This window comes from Labeo rohita, chromosome 17 (genome assembly GCF_022985175.1).
Source record: "Labeo rohita strain BAU-BD-2019 chromosome 17, IGBB_LRoh.1.0, whole genome shotgun sequence".
NCBI lineage: Eukaryota > Metazoa > Chordata > Actinopteri > Cypriniformes > Cyprinidae > Labeo > Labeo rohita.
The window spans coordinates 13189019-13207553 of record NC_066885.1 but is presented as its reverse complement, the minus strand read 5'-3'; the positions used below and the strand labels follow the sequence as shown (position 1 = coordinate 13207553).

Genomic DNA, 18535 nt, shown 5'->3' with positions numbered 1-18535 from the left:
TTTCAGAGCCGTGCACTTGCCCAGTCATGTTTTCAAACTTTGCCAGGTGTCATCTGAATGAACACCAATAGTTATTTTTTTGTTTGCGTTTCATCCTGAATTAATACGACCACGAGGACTCAATTTGTTTTATAACTTAATAATTAAGCTTGTTTGGTTTAGTAATGCAGACTAATGCAAACCTAACAATGATTTGCTTATAACTTCTTTTTATGATTTTACGTGCTATTTATTCGTCCGCTATAAATATTCAAGCGTATAAAAAAATCCTGACAGGAATATCTGCCTATTTATTACAGCTCGAACTAAAATACCTTTATTTAAAAAAATGTTAATTATTTGGCATTACATTTGCTTCTAACCATGATCATACTGACAATATTCGGGGGTTAAACTGCTTTTATTTTGTTTATGCCTGCAATAGTACTTCAATAACCTTTTTTAGGGTATGAATTAATATAGAGGCTGATAAGAAATAATCTGTTTATCACATCTTCCCATATTGTTTAAAATTTGCATGTTTACTAACAACTTTTGAAATTTAAAAGTATTTCGGTTTAATAAATGTTGTGTATTAGAATGCAATTCATGTACGGTGCTTAGACATAGCGTAGGCTATATTCGACTATAAATGAATAAGGTTTCAACATTAAGAAAACATCTTCAAACAGACGAAAAATAACTAATTTTGTTGGCCTAAAACTGATTAAAGAATTAATTTGAAATAACTTACTCTTCAGATTAATAATGAATTCTTGCCCTAATGAAACGATCTCGTTTAAGTCACTCTCCTAAGCCCACTAAAGAGGGTTCACGGACAGGTCGCCCACATAGCTCTGGTACCTGGACCAAGTGAGAGAGAAAAAGACAGATTTGTTGAATTATTCGATTCTTTCTTTGCCTGCTGCCATCTGGCAAATACATAAGTAAGCTCAAACCCTTGACCTTCGCATGTACCCGTATGAGTATGCATTTTCTTCCTGGGAAAATAAGACACAAGTGTTATTTAACCCTGCCGTACGTGTGTACAATGAAGGCTGGGGACAAAAAAAAAAAAAAAAAGCTTAAGCGCTGAAAGATGTACACGCAGGAATAGTCACTTACAGAATCATTCAAAGCATCTCTACGCTATAAGCCTTATTGCGTTGTGTTTTTATTAACTTAAGTAGTGTTAAATGGAAAGTGTATTTAGCCTATATATAGGTTAGTTTAGCCTAGCCTACTAAAGAAGAGTTCACTGAGGGAAAAAAAACATTTTAGTATCATAAAAATAGTAACAAATAGTAATTTTCATATTTGTAAGTTTATTTTACATATATAAACCGCCTTTGCAACAACAACAAGCAGCATGAACCGGCTTACAAATTCAACTTGTCTTTTGTTTCTTTTTTAAAATCAAAGTATGAAATGTAGTCTGCAAATTACGTTTAGAACTCTACAGGGTCTCTCACATCAAGCAGGTGACTCATGCAAATTACATTAAATTGTTAATGGTTGATATTTAAAGGTTTGGCCTAATAGTGAAACGTTTATGAAATTAATAAACGCGAAATGGTCACTCATAGCATTTAAACTTAAGTCTCAGACTATTACTGTAGCCATCCGCGTTGTAGCTATTTTAACACTTAGGTACAGTCTCTAATCCACAGAGCCAACATTACCAATTGTGTTCAGTAGTGTAAAAATGTTTCTTTTCACAACCGGACTTCTCTAACGTAAATGAATCTGCAAATGAGCTTGGCTCTAGTCAGTTACGTAGCCACGCATTTTGCGTAACGCTGCGCAAGTCTTTGGACCAAAAGAGCTCCGAGTTTTTGTGTGTGTGTGTGTGTTCAAGAGTTTTTGTGGTATGTTGGATTGATAATTAATCGGTTCAGCATAGTGAAATAACAGTTGTGTTTGTTATAACTGTGTTTAAATATCTCTTTGCGCACGACATGGGCGCAACAAGGATTAGTACAACCAGCCAATCGATTGAGAGAACTCTGTTTACAGCAACAGATTACAACTGTTCTTGAAGCACAATAATTAAATTGTAGTTCATTACCTTAAAATATTATTAATTACTTTACACGCACAGGCAAAACAATGTAATTTAGCCTAATATAACTTTCCATTGCAGTTCATAGGCATAAATATCCCTTACTGTCACACTCTTAACTCTTTCTTAATTTTAATTATTGTGTATTTGTACTTGTGAAAAATGTAAATCAGAGTGAAAGTGGTGAACCGAAAATGTCTAAGGTGTTGTATACCGGTTTTGACATTCTGTATGAACACTTCCCCCTTGTGGACTTGAGGGCATGTTGTCACAACATCAAGGCTTTGGAGATTTTTCTTCCTCACAGGTTACTTATTTTCACAGGCTTACAGCCTATTCTGAATTATTTTAAATTAATTTAGCAATACTATTTTCCGATACATTTTGTATTGAAAGTCTTGTTGAGGAAATATTTTTGCACATGTATTATAACTTTAAACAACTTTTTTCCCCCTACTATTATGAAGACATCAAGAGTGATGTATATCTTGCACTCTGATTTTTGTTTTACATCAAGTGCAATACTAATCCAAGCCAAGATGAGTCACAATCTTTCCTCCCTGTGTGATTTTAAATAGACTGTCTTGATATGAGAAGTCATGCAGCAGCATAATTGTGCTGAATCCATATAACTTGATAATAGCTTGTCATAAGTGGGATCTGAATGGTCCACAATAATGTGAGGAAGGTCTTTCCCTGTGTGATGTTCTAATGATATCCATTGTTTGTATTTTGGTTACATATATGTGATCCTGGACTACAAACACAGTCTTAAGGATCTTTTTTTTTTTTAATTGAGATTTGTACATCATCTGAAAGGTGAATAAATAAGCTTTTCATTGATGTATGGTGTGTTAGGTTAGGATAGGACAATATTTGACCGAAATCTGGAATCAGAGGGTGCAAAAAAAAAAAAAAAAAACCCTGAGAAAATCACCTTTAAATTTGTCCAGATATGCATATTACTCATCAAAAAATACATTTTGATATAAGGTAGGAAATGTACTAAATATCTTAATGGAATATGATCTTTACTTAATATCCTAATGATTTTTGCCGTAAAAGTAAAATTGATCATTTTGACCCATACAGTGTATTTTTGGCTATTACTACACATATACCCATGCTACTTAAGACTAGTTTTGTGGTCCTGGGTCACATATGAAAGGAGGTCATTAACAAGAGTGAATGATCTCCTTTCATAAAAGTATCCAAGATACAAATACATTTTATTCTGACTTCTATCCAACAAGTTCCTTGATATATCCATTTCCTGAACAAAGGCCTAAATATAAGTAAACTCCAAAATTATCATATGGTTAATAACACAAACAAAAACCAGTCTATTTTGCAGCATATTAGTATATAATAGTGTATGTTTGGAAACATCTTAAAAATAGCTTCCAAACTGTTTTTATTAAGAGTGCATTGAACTACATGGTTTGTTATCATCAGAGACCATCAAAGGGCCGATTTAAAGGCAACACACAGTACTTTGTAAACCAATGTTCCTACAAAAGTGAAAGCACACTGATGTGTTTATGCAGTTGATGTTAAATAAATAAATAATTGCTATCCGGTTTGACATGACTCCTTCAGCTACTTTTTGTGTTCCAGCTAATATTTAACAGAAATGGGGCAGCAATTTGATTTGAGATTTTGAAATCTAGTATTGATGCAGGATCACTCCAATTTTTGTGATGGTTAAAGTGTTAAAACAAGCTCACTGGAATCTTAACAGCAAGAAAAATACATTGTTGTGCAAGGCAGGAAATAGAAAACCATCTATTAGAAATATGACTATTTTCATATAGCCATGACTAAACATATTTTGTTTTTATTTTCTGTTTTTTTCCTTCAACGTTTCTAAACAATTTTTGGAAGCACATATGAATATGAACAAAATATATATGGGACACTTTGAACATTTTAAAATATTTTAGATTAGGATTAGGATTATGTTAATACAATGCAAATTTGGGGTTTGATTGGCAGGTTTAGGGTCCTGTGGGTCAAATTCAGATTGACCACTAGATGGGGCATTGAGCCTTTTTATAACCTAGCAATGCCAGGGGACCTGACCAACGCAGGACACTGGCTTCCTCCTCTAACTGCCATAGTCTACTGAAATTTAGTCTAGCCTAGTAAACAGCCATCACTGCTTGTATAAATAAATGCATATGCTTAAAATGTAGGCTAAATGTATCTTTAAATCTGAATTTACGTTTTCTGTCTGTCAGTGACATAAAGTAACCTCTTCATATGTGCAAAGTGAAATGTTTGTTCATGTTTCACCAAAAGATTTTTTAATGAACATGTCTACATCAGAGACAGACGCATGTGTTCTGCTACATTCTGTATGATATCATGAATATTCCAGTGCCTTTGTCATGTAAACTCCACCCTGGCTGAGATCACACTCATATGTTAAATAAAAAGAAACAATTCCTCCTCAGATCTACAGAGGCATCATTTCAGTGCATCTAAAACCTATGTCACCCTATTAATCTATGACAGTACTACATAAGCCTGCACAATATTATTTTCCATGCAGTAGGCTACTATGTAGGGATGAAGTATTATTTGGCAGTGTGCAATTGCCATGGGATATTATTTGATATTTGAAAAGTTTCCACACAACAGTAATATCTACAAGCCTAATGATAGATAGATAGTACATAGTACCGTAAAGGTACATAATAGTGCCTAAATTGTACATATTAGTACCTTCTGAAAAGGTGTAGGCTACAAATATTGCACTATTTACAACACAATTAATGTATTACATTGTATTTTATCCTCACAGTATATATAGAGATAAGAATAGCTATAGAGAATTAATTAGGTGTCACATTAGTTCACAGAGGCCTGTGTTTACTCTGTTACTGTATTCATTAGTCTTGCACATGGAGTCGAGCTGAAGGGCGGGGCGGGATGGCGAGCCAACAGACGTAAAGTCTGGATCGGTACACTTCCTTTCTCTGGGTGTCAGGCAGTCTGAGAAAAACTCAACTGTAGGTCAAACTTGAGATACTTTCTTTTAAATGCGCTCCAAAGAGTTAATCTGAAAGAGTTTTGGGCCGGAAATCTGGTGGGTGTGAGAGCGTAGTGAAGAAACGGGACGGGGGAAGCATACTTGAGAAGTAGGGAGCTTTTCTAATGAGCCGCGCAAAAAGTTAGACAGTAAGTTGGATCTGAACAGGAATAAGAAAACTTGAAGATTTTAAGGATGACTGAGAAAGAGTTGGTGATTGACGACATCATAACAGGTAAGTTAAATCCCACTTAAGATCGTTTGAGCAGTTTGTTATACGGTGCAACCCGTTATCAACGCCCACAGAGTCAGAGCACACATGATATCATTACTGTAAGTGTGATTATTCACAAACCCCTCTGAGACAAATCCACACACAGCCTTTAATCCTACATTTGTGTCTCATTGTAATGGATTAGCTTTATTTTGTGGTTGTAAAAATGTTTATATGTTAATTTTAACTGGAAAATAATCTAAAAATACTACAATAAAAATGGTCAGTTGGTTAAGTTTCCATATAGGCGTACGTTATAATAATATTACGTAATTTGACAGTAAAATAATATCAAATTATTAATATTGTGTTTGTGTGTTTGTTTTTTATGGTGAATTATCGTTAAAAGTAATATGATCTGATAACAACCACAACTAGCAGTTTACTGTAAATGTAACATTCCTGGAAAGCACGTTTACTGCGTGCTGCATGCAGTCTGTACTGGAAGTAAAAATTATATTCCATCTCAATAACATTATTAAGAGATTTTATCCCTGCACGACTCTTATGGCATAATGCCCTCGTCAGGAAAAAACTGCATCTGACTTTAAAAGCGCAGTGTAGACTTGGATGACTGAGATAGTAGCGGTGCAGAGTTGGGTCACGTGGTCTCGCTCCTGGGAGCTTTGAGTCAATGCAGCAAAAGTCTGCACGCTCCATCATCATCATCCCAGGTGAAGCCGGAACGAGGTAGGGCTCCTCAACCACCGACCCAAATACACCACAGAGCTTAAAGATACTTTTATAACGCATACTAAAACGATTTTAATACGGAATAATCGTACTGCACTGCAGAGAAATGTAGTATTGCGACTGTTTACAGCATGGCTTTGGGATCAAAACAGCATTTCCCTCAGTAGCGCGGATATGTATGTTGCTTGTTTCAAGGTTTGGCGTGTTTCTGACAGGTCTGCGCATTGGAAGGTAAACGAGCACATGCTGCTGTCTTGTCCTTTAGGAAGGACGCCAGTTTGACTGCTGATGTGATGTAATGTGATTCAGGAGGGGCGCATCTCTGACACAGCAATAACATCTGTGTTATATCATCATAAGCATGTTTTCCCACAGCTTGTTTGTGCAGTAAACATCGTTAGACAGCATCAAGGTGATATTCGGAGAGAGATGCGTAACATCTTTACGACATTGCCGTCTTTTCGAACCAATCTTGAATCATTTTTTGAATCGAATCCTTAAAAATTGGTTGAACCGGTTCACGAACGCTGATTCGCTTACAAGCCTAGCGCATCCTGAGTCAACTGACTCGCTGAATTAAGAATCGATTCGCTATAAGAACCGGCTGATCTGATGGATCGAAAAGTTACTTCAATTGCTGCAAATGTATAAATAAAACGTACTAGACGTATGTTGACTTGATTGTGTGACAGTTTTATTGATCTTGTTAAAACGTGATGGTTGTAAAAACAAGATATCATGGAATATGGTTCTAAATGCTGATAAACAATGTATCTTTATACAAATTAATTGAACATTTTAAATTTAGAGCATATAATCATCACAGACCACGTGATGACGCAGTTACATCGTACCACTGAATCATTTGTGAACCGTTCTTCGAAAAGAACTATCCGAAAGAATCGAATCCCTGACATGTGTGATTGTAAACGTTTTAAGTGGAGCAGGATGTTGCAGATCTAACACTGACGTGCTAATTGCACCACGCCAGGAAATTTGCATAGGAACATTGAACTTGCTGCCAAATGTTTTTTTTTTGCACCATTTGGCTGTTCAAATGTGCAAATTAACTCCGTAATGTCTTTAAATGGACAATTTGTCCACACCTTCTGCCTTGAGTATTTGTGTGTAGCAGTTTTAACCTTTGCGTCGCCAGTCTCTGGTCAGGGTGCCAACAGCAGAATAAAAACATGTCCTCCCCCTTAGCACATTCCCACGGTGGCACTTCGGGCCTGGAGTATAAAGCAGTCATTGTTTGAGGAAAGGGGAAAAGGCCTCATAGGTAGCGCGTTAGAGGCGGGTACAGAAGAGAAGACTAGACCCAGAAATGGTTTATTAGATGGGTAGTCGTGCGTGTTGCATGTGGAGGGCTTATGTAAACAAATATGGCTTTCAGACTTTAGATATATTTCCTAATGCATGTTCACTCTGCTTAGATCCTGAAGTTAATTGGTGCTTTAGTTGATTTAATGCAAGTTTAGGAATATAATCTTTTCTAAAGTTTCTAAAACTCTCATTAATCGCTGTTTGATGCTTTATTCATTGTACAGCTTCTTTTTGTTTGTGATGCTTTGCATCTAACCTCTGAGCAGTAAAAATAATTCAGTATATAATATTCTATACATGGCACTTTAAGAAATATAGGTTCAGAAGCTATCACTGGGGCCAGTACCTTTTCAAAAGGTACACTGTCTGTAAGGTTCTAATATGTACACTTTAAGTACTAATATGTAGCTTTAAGGTACCAAAATGGACTCTTTAGGTACCGCCCCAATGAGAGTGAATAAAACCAGTTGAGAGTTTGTTGCGATGTGCAGTGGTCACACTGAGTGCATGAGTGCAGTCGGCATTTTACATATTTGGTTTAGGAAAAGTTCACAAAAAATGTGAATGTTTTACTCAGAAATTGATAATAACTTTCACAACAAAAAATGACAAAGAAATGACAATTAACAAGTTAAATTAAAAGTAAAATTGTAAAGTAGAAAAATGTATATTAGTATTTTCTTGTAAAATGTACACCAATAATCAGGGTTATCATAGTTAACTTTTATTGAAACTAATATTAAAGCCATAAAAAACTATTTTGTTACTTGAAATAAAATAACATTTAAAAAATAATATATGTTAACTGAAATAAAAATCTAGTTGCCAATCTAAACCTATTTAAACTGTGTACTAAAATGACTAAAATTGACATAAAAATAAAAAATGTGTGTGTGTGTGTATATGTATATAAAACACAAGCTGCTGAAAATTACAAAAATACAACAAAATTGCTAAAACAAAAAACTATAATAGTGTTTCAATGATACTGAAATCACACTGCTATAAAATCATTCGAAAAATAAACTTAATAAAATTTCAAACCATAAAAGCCTATTTTGTTAATTGAAAGAAAATAAATGTTAACTGAAATTAAATCTAAAAATGTTTTTTTTTCAGCTGATTGCCAAGGCAGTATTTCTCTATTTTATTTAAACTTTGTGTACTATAGTAACTAAAACTTAAAAATGGTGTATATATATATATATAAAAACTGCTAAAAATGACAAAAACACAACAAAATTGGTAAAACTTTGACTAAAATTAAAAGTAAAATATAATAGTATTTATAATAGTATTTCAATGATGCTAAAATCACATTGCTATAAAATTAATTGAAAAATAATTTAAAAATGTAAACCATAAAAGCCTGTTTTGTTACTTAAAATAAATTAAAATATATTTTAACTTTGTGTACTAAACTAACAACAACTGACATAATAATTACAAATTATGACATTGCCATAAATCATTCAAAAAATAATAATTACAAGTGTTTTTAAACCTTTATTATGGAATCCATCAGAATTTGTGACCATGTGCCAAACAATAGCATCTCTTTCTTGGCAAGCATGCACTCGGAGTACAGTGAGGCTGACAGCAATGGTGAAAGTGGTTGCAGTGCACTGGCTGGTGCAGCTAAACAGTCTGATGCACGTGGCTGGGGCAGGATTGCTTAGTCAGCATGGATGGGATACAGGGTATTCATGCTTGTCTGCAGCATTCATGCATGCAAACACGCACAAACTGTGACCAGGTATCACCAAATACACAGATGTTTAACAAACATACACAAACTAACACATGCATAGTTCCACACCCAGAAACCATTAAATCTGGACTCAGCAGTATGACGTGACCAAGAGAGCGGAGATAATGTCCACAGTCAGGGTGTGGCCACAAGATGTGATGTGGATCCACATCTGTTTAAATAGTTGAGACACATGGCTGAGGAGAGAATATGATAGTTGTCTTTAGAAATAAACGAGCAAAGAATTATTCACTTGCTTCACATGCACAAAAATGGAAATATATTTTTTGCTTTGTTGACCAGTGCAGTATTTTCTGCATTCCATCACGTGTTCTGTGAGTAAATTACAAGGCTTGTCCTTGCAGTCTAGGAGATGCTCAGCTAGTAGGGGGTGTCTGGGTCCCTGGGTGTGTGTTTGGAGAGGGAAGATGACAGGGTGATGTAATTTAAAGCGGAGCCATTAGCGTCTCTGTTTGAGGTCAGCTCAATGGCTTTTAGCTTCACACACACGTTCGCTTAGAACGGCTTAATTTGATGAGTGCTGTCTGTGGTCAGCATCTGTGTAGGTCGGACTCACTCTCATTCTCTCTCGATCGCTGTTGCTCTTTCTCAGAGTTCTTCTGTAATACAATCAGCGCAAGGTTTTGATCTCCAAAATTAGTTTTCCTTTTTAGGCTTTAATTGCATCTGAAAGTCTTTTTATGTGAGATTAAATCATTTGGAGATAAAATTCATATCTTAATGACTGCAGAGTTCTGAGGCAGGAAAACTTGCAGATGGAACGGAAAGCTGTCTTTTTTCTATTTAATTGAAAAACGTGCTGTGAATGATGTGGACTTTTGGAAGCCTGCTACGACACTCACAAAAGCCCAAAAATTCCATTCTGGCATTACGTCATGGTATAGGTATTAGCTGCGGTTGCCTCGGTTCCCAAAGGGAAGGAGAGGGAAGTTATGGAAGGGGGAGCAGGGGCAGCTTTAATGTCAACAGACAGTCCATGCGATCATAAGAATGTTACGCCTTTGGGGTGTGACATTAAAAACCCATATGAAGCCTCACAACTGAAAATAAATCACTTTTTAGCACCCCTTACATACATTCAGGCTTTTATTTACAATATGTGTCTGCCAAGAGACAGTCAGTCAGGCCAAGCAGACTCCACCCAGCGCATATGCTCTCATGCTGTACATCTGTGATATTCAGCAAATTAACTTGTTTATTAAGAGCTGTGTTTGCTTCCTTAAAGTGAATTTAAGAGATGTTTTTGTAAGATTTGTTTTATGTTTTAAGTCTCTTATGTGTACCGAAGCTTCATTTATTTGATCAAAAATAAAGTAAAAAGAGTAATATTTTGAAATAGAATTGCAGTACTATTTTTTTTTTTTTTAATGTGATCTATTCTTGGAAATGATCCTTCAGAAAACATTCTAATATGCTGATTTGGTGCTCAATATTTATTATTATTATCAATGTTGAAAACATTTGTGTTTGGAAACTGTAATGCTTTTCTAAGGATTTTTTGATGATTAGAAAGTTTAAAATAATAGGGTTTATTTATGTTTTTAAGTAACAGTGTGTTCTTACTTGATGAAAGTAATCATTTCTTTAGAGATTCTTAAAAAATCTTACTTTTGAACAGCCGTCTAACAGTATATATAAGCAATTCATTAAATTTATTTTGTTTAAATTCTAAGCATGATTAATTATTGTTGTTACTGCTGAAATCAAATCAAACCAAACTTCAAATACAAAAGTAGCTGTAATATGTTGAAAGCATATATATAATATATATACATTTATTCTTCTTTTTGTTATATATATACACACACACACACACACACACACACATATATATATATATATATATATATATACATACATACATAGACTGTGTTAATGGTTAAATAAAAAAATATTAATATGAAAAACATGTCTAATTAAGTGAAATCATGAACACAATTTAATTATAATTTATTAAAAGTTTAACAAACATTACTTTTAACTCTCATTACTTTTTTTCTCAAATTTAGTTTGAGAAACTAAATTCTTTTTCCAAATTCTGTTTTCCATTAATTTTCTTGATTCCATTATATTTTATAATACTTTTATAATTTTATAGTAATAATATAATATTATATTGATTTCATTATATTTTAATAATCAAAAGCCTCTCAAAATTATTTATTTTATAAAGAATTACATTTATTTTTTGTTATTTTTATTTTTTTCAGAAATACAATATTGTGTATTTACATTTTTCTGGTAAATATTTTCTTCTTTTTGTTTTGGTAAAAATAATGTTTTAATAATAATTTTTAGTAGTAGTACCATCATTACATCAAGTAATATATTTCTATTTCTTCCTCAAGTTAAACAGAACTTTTATTTTGACAGGTTGCTGTGAAGACCTTTAATTTTCTGTTTTTATATGATATGACAATAGTTTTTCTCATAAAAAAACAATAAAATACATATTAAGTGACTCTCAGAGCAGTTCTAGAGAGTTGGTTTACGTGTTCATGTACTCTCTATATATTGAGGCGGCAGAGGTTGAAACACCACGAGTGTAACACGTGCTTCAGTGTGTGTGTAGTAAATGAAACCACATGCAGAACATGCAGCATTTATATTTAAATAGTATTTTTGTGGCTTAATATTCACACTAGTCCATATTGCGTTTTGATTTACGTGTACTGACCTACTTTTGATTTATTCATCCAAAATTTTCCAATTTCCGTGACATTCCATTCGTGACGCTGTTTCAGACCAATAAAAAGCAGATGTTTGTTTGTATAACCTGCATGAGCAAATGTGGGTTTTATGACCTAATTCAGTTCAGTTCTAACAGAGTTACTAGGTCTGCTGGTGGTTCGCTTTGCTTTGGAATGGGTTTGAATAATTTCACATATGATTGAATTATTCATATACCTCTTTCGGTAGTATCTGATGAGATGGTGTGGCCAGCCACACAGTTGTTAGTCACAGTTCGGAGATGAATGTATCTTCAGGTTGGATAGAAAAAAGCCAGATCACAGACTGTTATTGACAGATTTGTGCTGCCTCAGACCAGATGGCATCAATGTGAAAATGTGGTCTTATTTTTGTAGCCTTCAGAAAAAGGGTGGGCGTGAAAAGAAGCATTTACATGCCGCCAAGAAGCCTTGATTCGTTGTAGTGAATTCCCTGTGGGCTTGACTGCACTATGTGAGGAAACCGACCCCACCAGCGTGGAGAGAAATGCCAATAATCCAGTCAAGCTGTGTCTGGCCTTCAGTCTCAGCGGCAATGGGGGAGATGTATGAAGAGATATATATATCCTCTGTAGCTTATAGAGTGGCATTACAGGGAAGCATGTACTTCAAGTGTACTACGCTAAGCTTAGTCTGACCTTCAGAGCATGACAGCAGGAATCTAGACTATTTATATGGATTTTGGATGAATAGAGCTGGAAATAGGCCTAATTTAAGATCTGTTCAGTCTAAGCTATGTAGAAACTAAAGGAGTGGTTTAGAAAAAAATATAATTGTGTCACACAGTTTTGGTTACCATTGACTTCCATTGTTTAAAGCAAAAAAAAAAGATTAGGAAGCAGTGTCATCTTGCGAGTCTTGATGTTAACATGTATTACGTCACTTTATAGTCTTTCAAATGAATCAAAATGATTTTTATTGTGATTGACAGAATGTCACAGATGGTAGAGCTTGGCTTGTTTTGAATGCGGAACATTCATTGAACGAAATGTTTTTCAAGCAAAATCGTGGTCTATTGAAAGTTGCTGATTGACCATTTACTGTGGATTGTGTCATTTGTGATTGTTGGAGTTGAAGAGGTTTTCCTTACGCTTTGTGCAGCAGCTGTAATCAGGCTGTCCAAAACCAGATGCACAGGAAGGAAGACTATTGTAACTCCAAGTGGCCATTTTTAGAATTTCCTTACGGAGACACAACAAGTGCGTGAGTTCACATACAAATACAGAGACTTTCAACTTTGGGCTGTCTTCCTCTCTTTCAAAAGTCTGTCTTTCTTTATTGTTCACTAGGAGTCGGCGCACGTTTGACAGTTTAGATCTAAACTGTCTGTGTTTTCCCAGGTTACATTAGCCAGTAGATTCACCTTCATTCAGAAAGCATACTTACCTCATGTTTCCTCATGTTACATTTTTGTTACTATCTATCCCTGCTGAAAAAAGCATGCCGATCTTAGCCGTCATTAGACGCCATTCCATACTTTTCTCTATGTATGTAATGTTTATTCTTCACTCAGAAAAATACAATCAAAGTTATATTTCAAAAAAAGTCCTGGCTCTTCCCAGCTTTATAATGGCAGTAAATGGGTGTTGAGATTTTAACGTGCAATAAAGTGCATCCCCCTGGCTCCAGGGGGTTAATAAAGGCCTTCTGAAGTGAATCGATGCATTTGTGTAAGACAAGCGTCTTATACTATGCCTACGTCATCAGCTGGAACTCCACTTTCTCGTGAACGCATATACGACAGTTAGCGGAAGCTAGAGATTACGGTTTATAAAGTTTTAAATATGGATATTTTTCTTACACAAACACATTAATTTGCTTCAGAAGGCCTGTATTAACCCCCGAGTAATTTTAAGCCATTCACTGCCATTATAAAGTTTGGAAGAGCCAGAACATTTTTTAATAGAACACTGATTGTATTCGTCTGAAAGAAGAAAGTCTTATACACCTAGGACAGCTTGAGGGTGATTTTCATTTTTGGGTGAACTATCCCTTTAATATTTTTGTGGAAACTGTGTTAAAATTTTAACACATGTTTAGAAGAACATGTACTATAAATCTTTTGCAACATTATAAATGTCTCTATTAGGGATGCACAATATTGTTTTTTTGCCGATATTTTTCTAATTTCAACTAATTTTGGCCGATAGCAGATACCGACTGTGCAGAAATTGGAAGCAAATTATTTTTAATTTTGGTTAGTTTTTAACAAGGACTTTATTTGTCAGAGTTAATAAACAATAATGAAGTTTATTTATATTGACAATACATTGCAGCTTTGAAAATAACTATATATATATCAATTGCTGCATTTTTTACATTTTTGTTGTTGTTTCAGAAAAATGCAATGGTAACCTTAACATTTTATTTTAAGATTTAATGTTTGTAGATGGTTTAAAGCAAAAGAGTTGTAAAAATTCTGAAAATCTTTTAGAGCTTATAATTTGTTTAAAAAATGTAACTTATTAAACAAAAAAAATATTTAATTACAAGTGTCATGTTTGTGATTGTTTTTGTGTTTTTTTGTTTTTTTTTAACATACTCATGATTTTATGACATCAATTACTGCTTTATTTAATCGGAAACACAGTCTAAATGTGTATTTTACTTTCATTTTATTAGAAGTAGATCAGCAGCGCCCCTATGGAATTAAAAGTCTTTACCGAACGGGCATTAGGACCCGGGGGAGGCTGCTGGTGCTGCACTTGCTATTACTGTTTACTCTATCACACACCCAACGCCTCATTCTGTATGTTTATGCTCAGATTAAATGCAGTGATCCAAAACAGCGAATCTAATCATAATTCAGGCAAAACTTTGCTTCAAGAATGAGCCACATTGCTGACATGATCTAATCACTAGCACACCCTGAGCACTTGTGAGTTATTCCTCTTATCGGCAAGACATATCGGCATAATTTTTCATATCGGGCCGACGCCGATATTTAGCTTTAAAGCCATTATTGGCCGATTCCGATATCTGTTCAATAATATCACACATCCCTACTCTCTATAAACGTCACTGTTGATCAGTTTCATGCATCCTTTCTGAAGAAAAGTATTAATTTCTTTCAAAATAATGTTATTACCTGATCAAAAAGGTAAACTTCAGTCTGTGTGAATCAATATCGCACAGACAGATTTGCAACTCAGAACAGTTTGATTTAATCAGCGTCCGTCGTTTGCACCAGACAGACACGATTACTGTGAGAATGAATCCTGATGTCTTTCATTTGAGCCCACCTAGTGAACTGATGGCAGTTTTGCAGTATCATCCCAAAGAGCTTACACAGCTCCGTTTGACTGACACAGCTGCTGGATCTTGCTGAGTTCACAGGTGACTCTGATCTCTCTGGTATACTGGTATAACGTTGCAAAGAGAAAGCTGCTCTGTTGTGTAGATGACTGCTGGTTACAGCTCTGTTCAGCGCTGCAAAAATCAATGCTCTCTCACTTCCTGCTTTTTCTCTCAGTATGTATCATGTGTCTGAGGTAGCAGGACACTGGCATTGATTTGGGTGGTGGCTGTTGGGATGAGATGATGCGTCATATGCCTCTCTAAACAATCTTAAAAGCATTTGTAATTCTATTTATGATTTATGGCTTGCGGTTTAGGGGTGTGGCGGAGTTGTAGATGCAGATGTCGAAACACTTGTCTGCTCTATGTCTTTGGTAATGTAATGGGAGTTTTCTGCACTCTCCAAACCCTCTAATTTTTTTCCGAATTTTACATTCCAGCATTATGAGATGAGAGGAAATCATACAGACACATTCTTTCGTATTATTTAGCCTGTCTGTGTCTGAAACTCTCTGATATTTTCATTATGTCTAGTATCAAACAGAATCAGCCCATATTTATGCCAACAGAATTGTATTCTATAGTCAATTTGTCTTGTATTTTAGCATCTAGTAACTAAACAGTGTTGTAATTTTCCTGTGTGTAATGCTGGTGTTAGCTGATACATTGAATATTTTAATTAGTTCATGCCCATTTATGATACTTTTAAATTAAATTTCATTTTAATGCTTCCTCAAAGTTGATCTGTAATATTACTAATAATCTGATAACTTTGTTTAATGTAATCTGAAGATGAATATCCATTTTCCATGTTGTATCTAACACTGTTTTTTAAGTTCACTTGCAGCATTTAAAATAGCATATTTTAATTGATTTTGAATAAATATTACAGAAATGTAATATCAGCTGTTTAATGGCCATAGCATTGATTTATTGGTATCACCCAGAATTTTGATATTGATGCAGTATTGTGGCACTCGAATGTGGCTCAACCAATCAGAATCAAGGATTGTAACTATCCGTTTTATAAATTCACTGTAAACCACAGCTTCTTGGGGCTTATTGCTTTACGTCCTGCCTAACAACGCCCCTTAATTATTATTAATTCACTGTAAACCATGGCTTCATGGGGCTTATTGCTTTTATAAAATGGTTATTCTATATATGTAGTAAGGTTTCACCAAATAAAACAAAGCAAATAAAGTACAATGATATTAAAAAAAACAGTATTCTTCCGCCAAACAATGTAGTTCCTCAGAAACAGTTGTGGTTGCAACAAAGTGGTTGCCGAGCAACGCACAGAAGTAAACAAAGGTGTATGTTTGTAGAGTAATTTACAACCGCTTCTAATGCGGCTCAACCAATCAGAATCAAGGACCGGAACTATCCGTTTTATAAATTCACTGTAAACCACAGCTTCTTGGGGCTTATTGCTTTGCATTGTGCCTAACAACGCCTCTTAGCTGTTATTAATTCACTGTAAGCCATGGCTTCACAGGGATAATTTTTTTTTATACAACGGTTATTCCATATACGTAGCAAGGTTTCACTAAATAAAACTGAGCAAATAAAGTGTAATGATATTAATAAAAACAGTCTTCCGCCAAATAATGTAGTTCCTCAGAAACAGTTGTGGTTGTAACATAGTGGTTGCCGAGCAACAAGCATAAATAAACAAAGGTGTATGTTTGTAGAGTAATTTACAACAGCTTTGAATGCGGCTCAACCAATCAGAATCAAGGACCGAAACTATTCGTTTTATAAATTCACTGTAAACCACAGCTTCTTGGGGCTTATTGCTTTGCATTGTGCCTAACAACGCCTCTGAGCTGTTATTAATTCACTGTAAACCATGGCTTCACGGGGCTTATTGCTTTTATAAAAGGTTTTACCAAATAAAACAGAGCAAATAAAGTGCAGTGATATTAATAAAAACAACATTCTTCCGCCAAACAATGTAGTTCCTCAGAAACAGTTGTGGTTGCAAGTGTAATGTAATTTGTAATGTAAAATGTAATTAGTAGTGTAATTTACAACAGCTTTGAAAGCAGCTCAACCAATCAGAATCAAGGACCGGAACTATCCAGTGAATGGATGTTGAGATTTTAAAGCAAAAAGTGAGAGCATCTGTTCATCATAAAAAGTACTCCACATGGCTCCAGGGGGTTAATAAAGGCCTTCTGAAGTGAATTAATGTATTTGTGTAAGAAAGATATCCATATTTAAAACTTTATAAGCCGTAATCTTTAGCTTCTGCTAACTGTCGTATGTGTGTTCACGAGATAGTGGCGTTCCAGCTGTATTCGTCTGAAAGAGGAAGAGTCATATACACCTAGGATAGCTTGAGGGTGAGTAAATCATGGGGTAGTTTAAATTTTTAGGTGAACTATCCCTTTAATTGTTGGCCGATTGTAACCTGGTTGGTTGAAATCTGAAATGGTGTCCCTTATTTTCCTATGACGAAAGTGAGAGTGTCCCTAATTTTCCCCTACCAAAGTTGACAACCCTAACCGAGAGGGAGACTAATAAGATTGCGGCAGTCGCAGCTGTTGAGCAGCTTCTCTCACCCTCTGTGTGTGGGATGTGTGTTTGTGTATGAATGTGTGTGTTTATTAGTGTGTTTGTGTATGAGTGTGTGTTTGTGAGTGAATAGGGCCAGCTGGAGACAGTGAGTGTGAGCGAGGGGACGGCTGGCTGTGTTTGGTTCTTGGCATTTATAGTGCGGCGTCTCTGAATGGACCTTCACATACACGTGAACTGGAGCAGTCCTGCCCTGTCAATGGCCCCTCTTTGAGACGGCTTGGTTCGGTAGCTGTTGGCGGCTTGTTTAGCTGGAGTACATAACCGAGCTCAGTGTGTTTAGCTTATGCCTAAAAAAAAAATCAGCTGTAGACCGTAATCACACAGAATTCATTGGAAAGTTCTAGTGAGTAATACAGTTTATTAAAACTGGTTAACAACACTTGTTTTACAGCTTGAGATATGCATAAATTTGATGTTTTCCGCTTTTGCTGATCTGGTTTCACTTACTAGGGAATTCTCAACTTGACATCATGATGAATTCGCTGTTCTCTATCTCTGCATTTGGTTATTGTTTTTGGAAAACATTCAAACCCAAAAGTTACAGAGTAAGCGGCCATTTGTCTCAGGCATGGTGAGATTTGATTTAAACTGTGAAAAAAATCAAATAATTCAAAATGGAGCAGTTGCTATGCATTATCCAGAGATGTAATATTTTACAGATGGGACTGGCTTGTGCTTTCGCTCTGTGTGAATTGTTAATAAAATCATTGTGAATCGTTGAGTCACTGAAACGTTCATAAAATTGTTAACCAAATTAAAGGCACTTGTAGTTTTAACTAACATTTAA

General features: G+C 35.1%; 1 protein-coding gene across 3 annotated transcripts in view; it reads left to right on the top strand.

Moving 5' to 3' along the window:
* Positions 1-5004: 5004 nt before the first annotated feature.
* hspa12a (heat shock protein 12A) overlaps positions 5005-18535 on the top strand; it is a 48311-nt gene continuing 34780 nt past the window's right edge. For 2 of the 3 annotated variants that reach the window (XM_051133137.1, XM_051133135.1), the window contains exon 1: positions 5005-5310. In XM_051133137.1, coding sequence (XP_050989094.1) covers positions 5271-5310 — 40 coding nt within the window. In that variant the 5' untranslated portion in view covers positions 5005-5270. Of the gene's footprint in view, positions 5311-5937; positions 6040-18535 lie in introns of those variants that run through there. The other variant, XM_051133136.1, reaches the window with a different exon arrangement.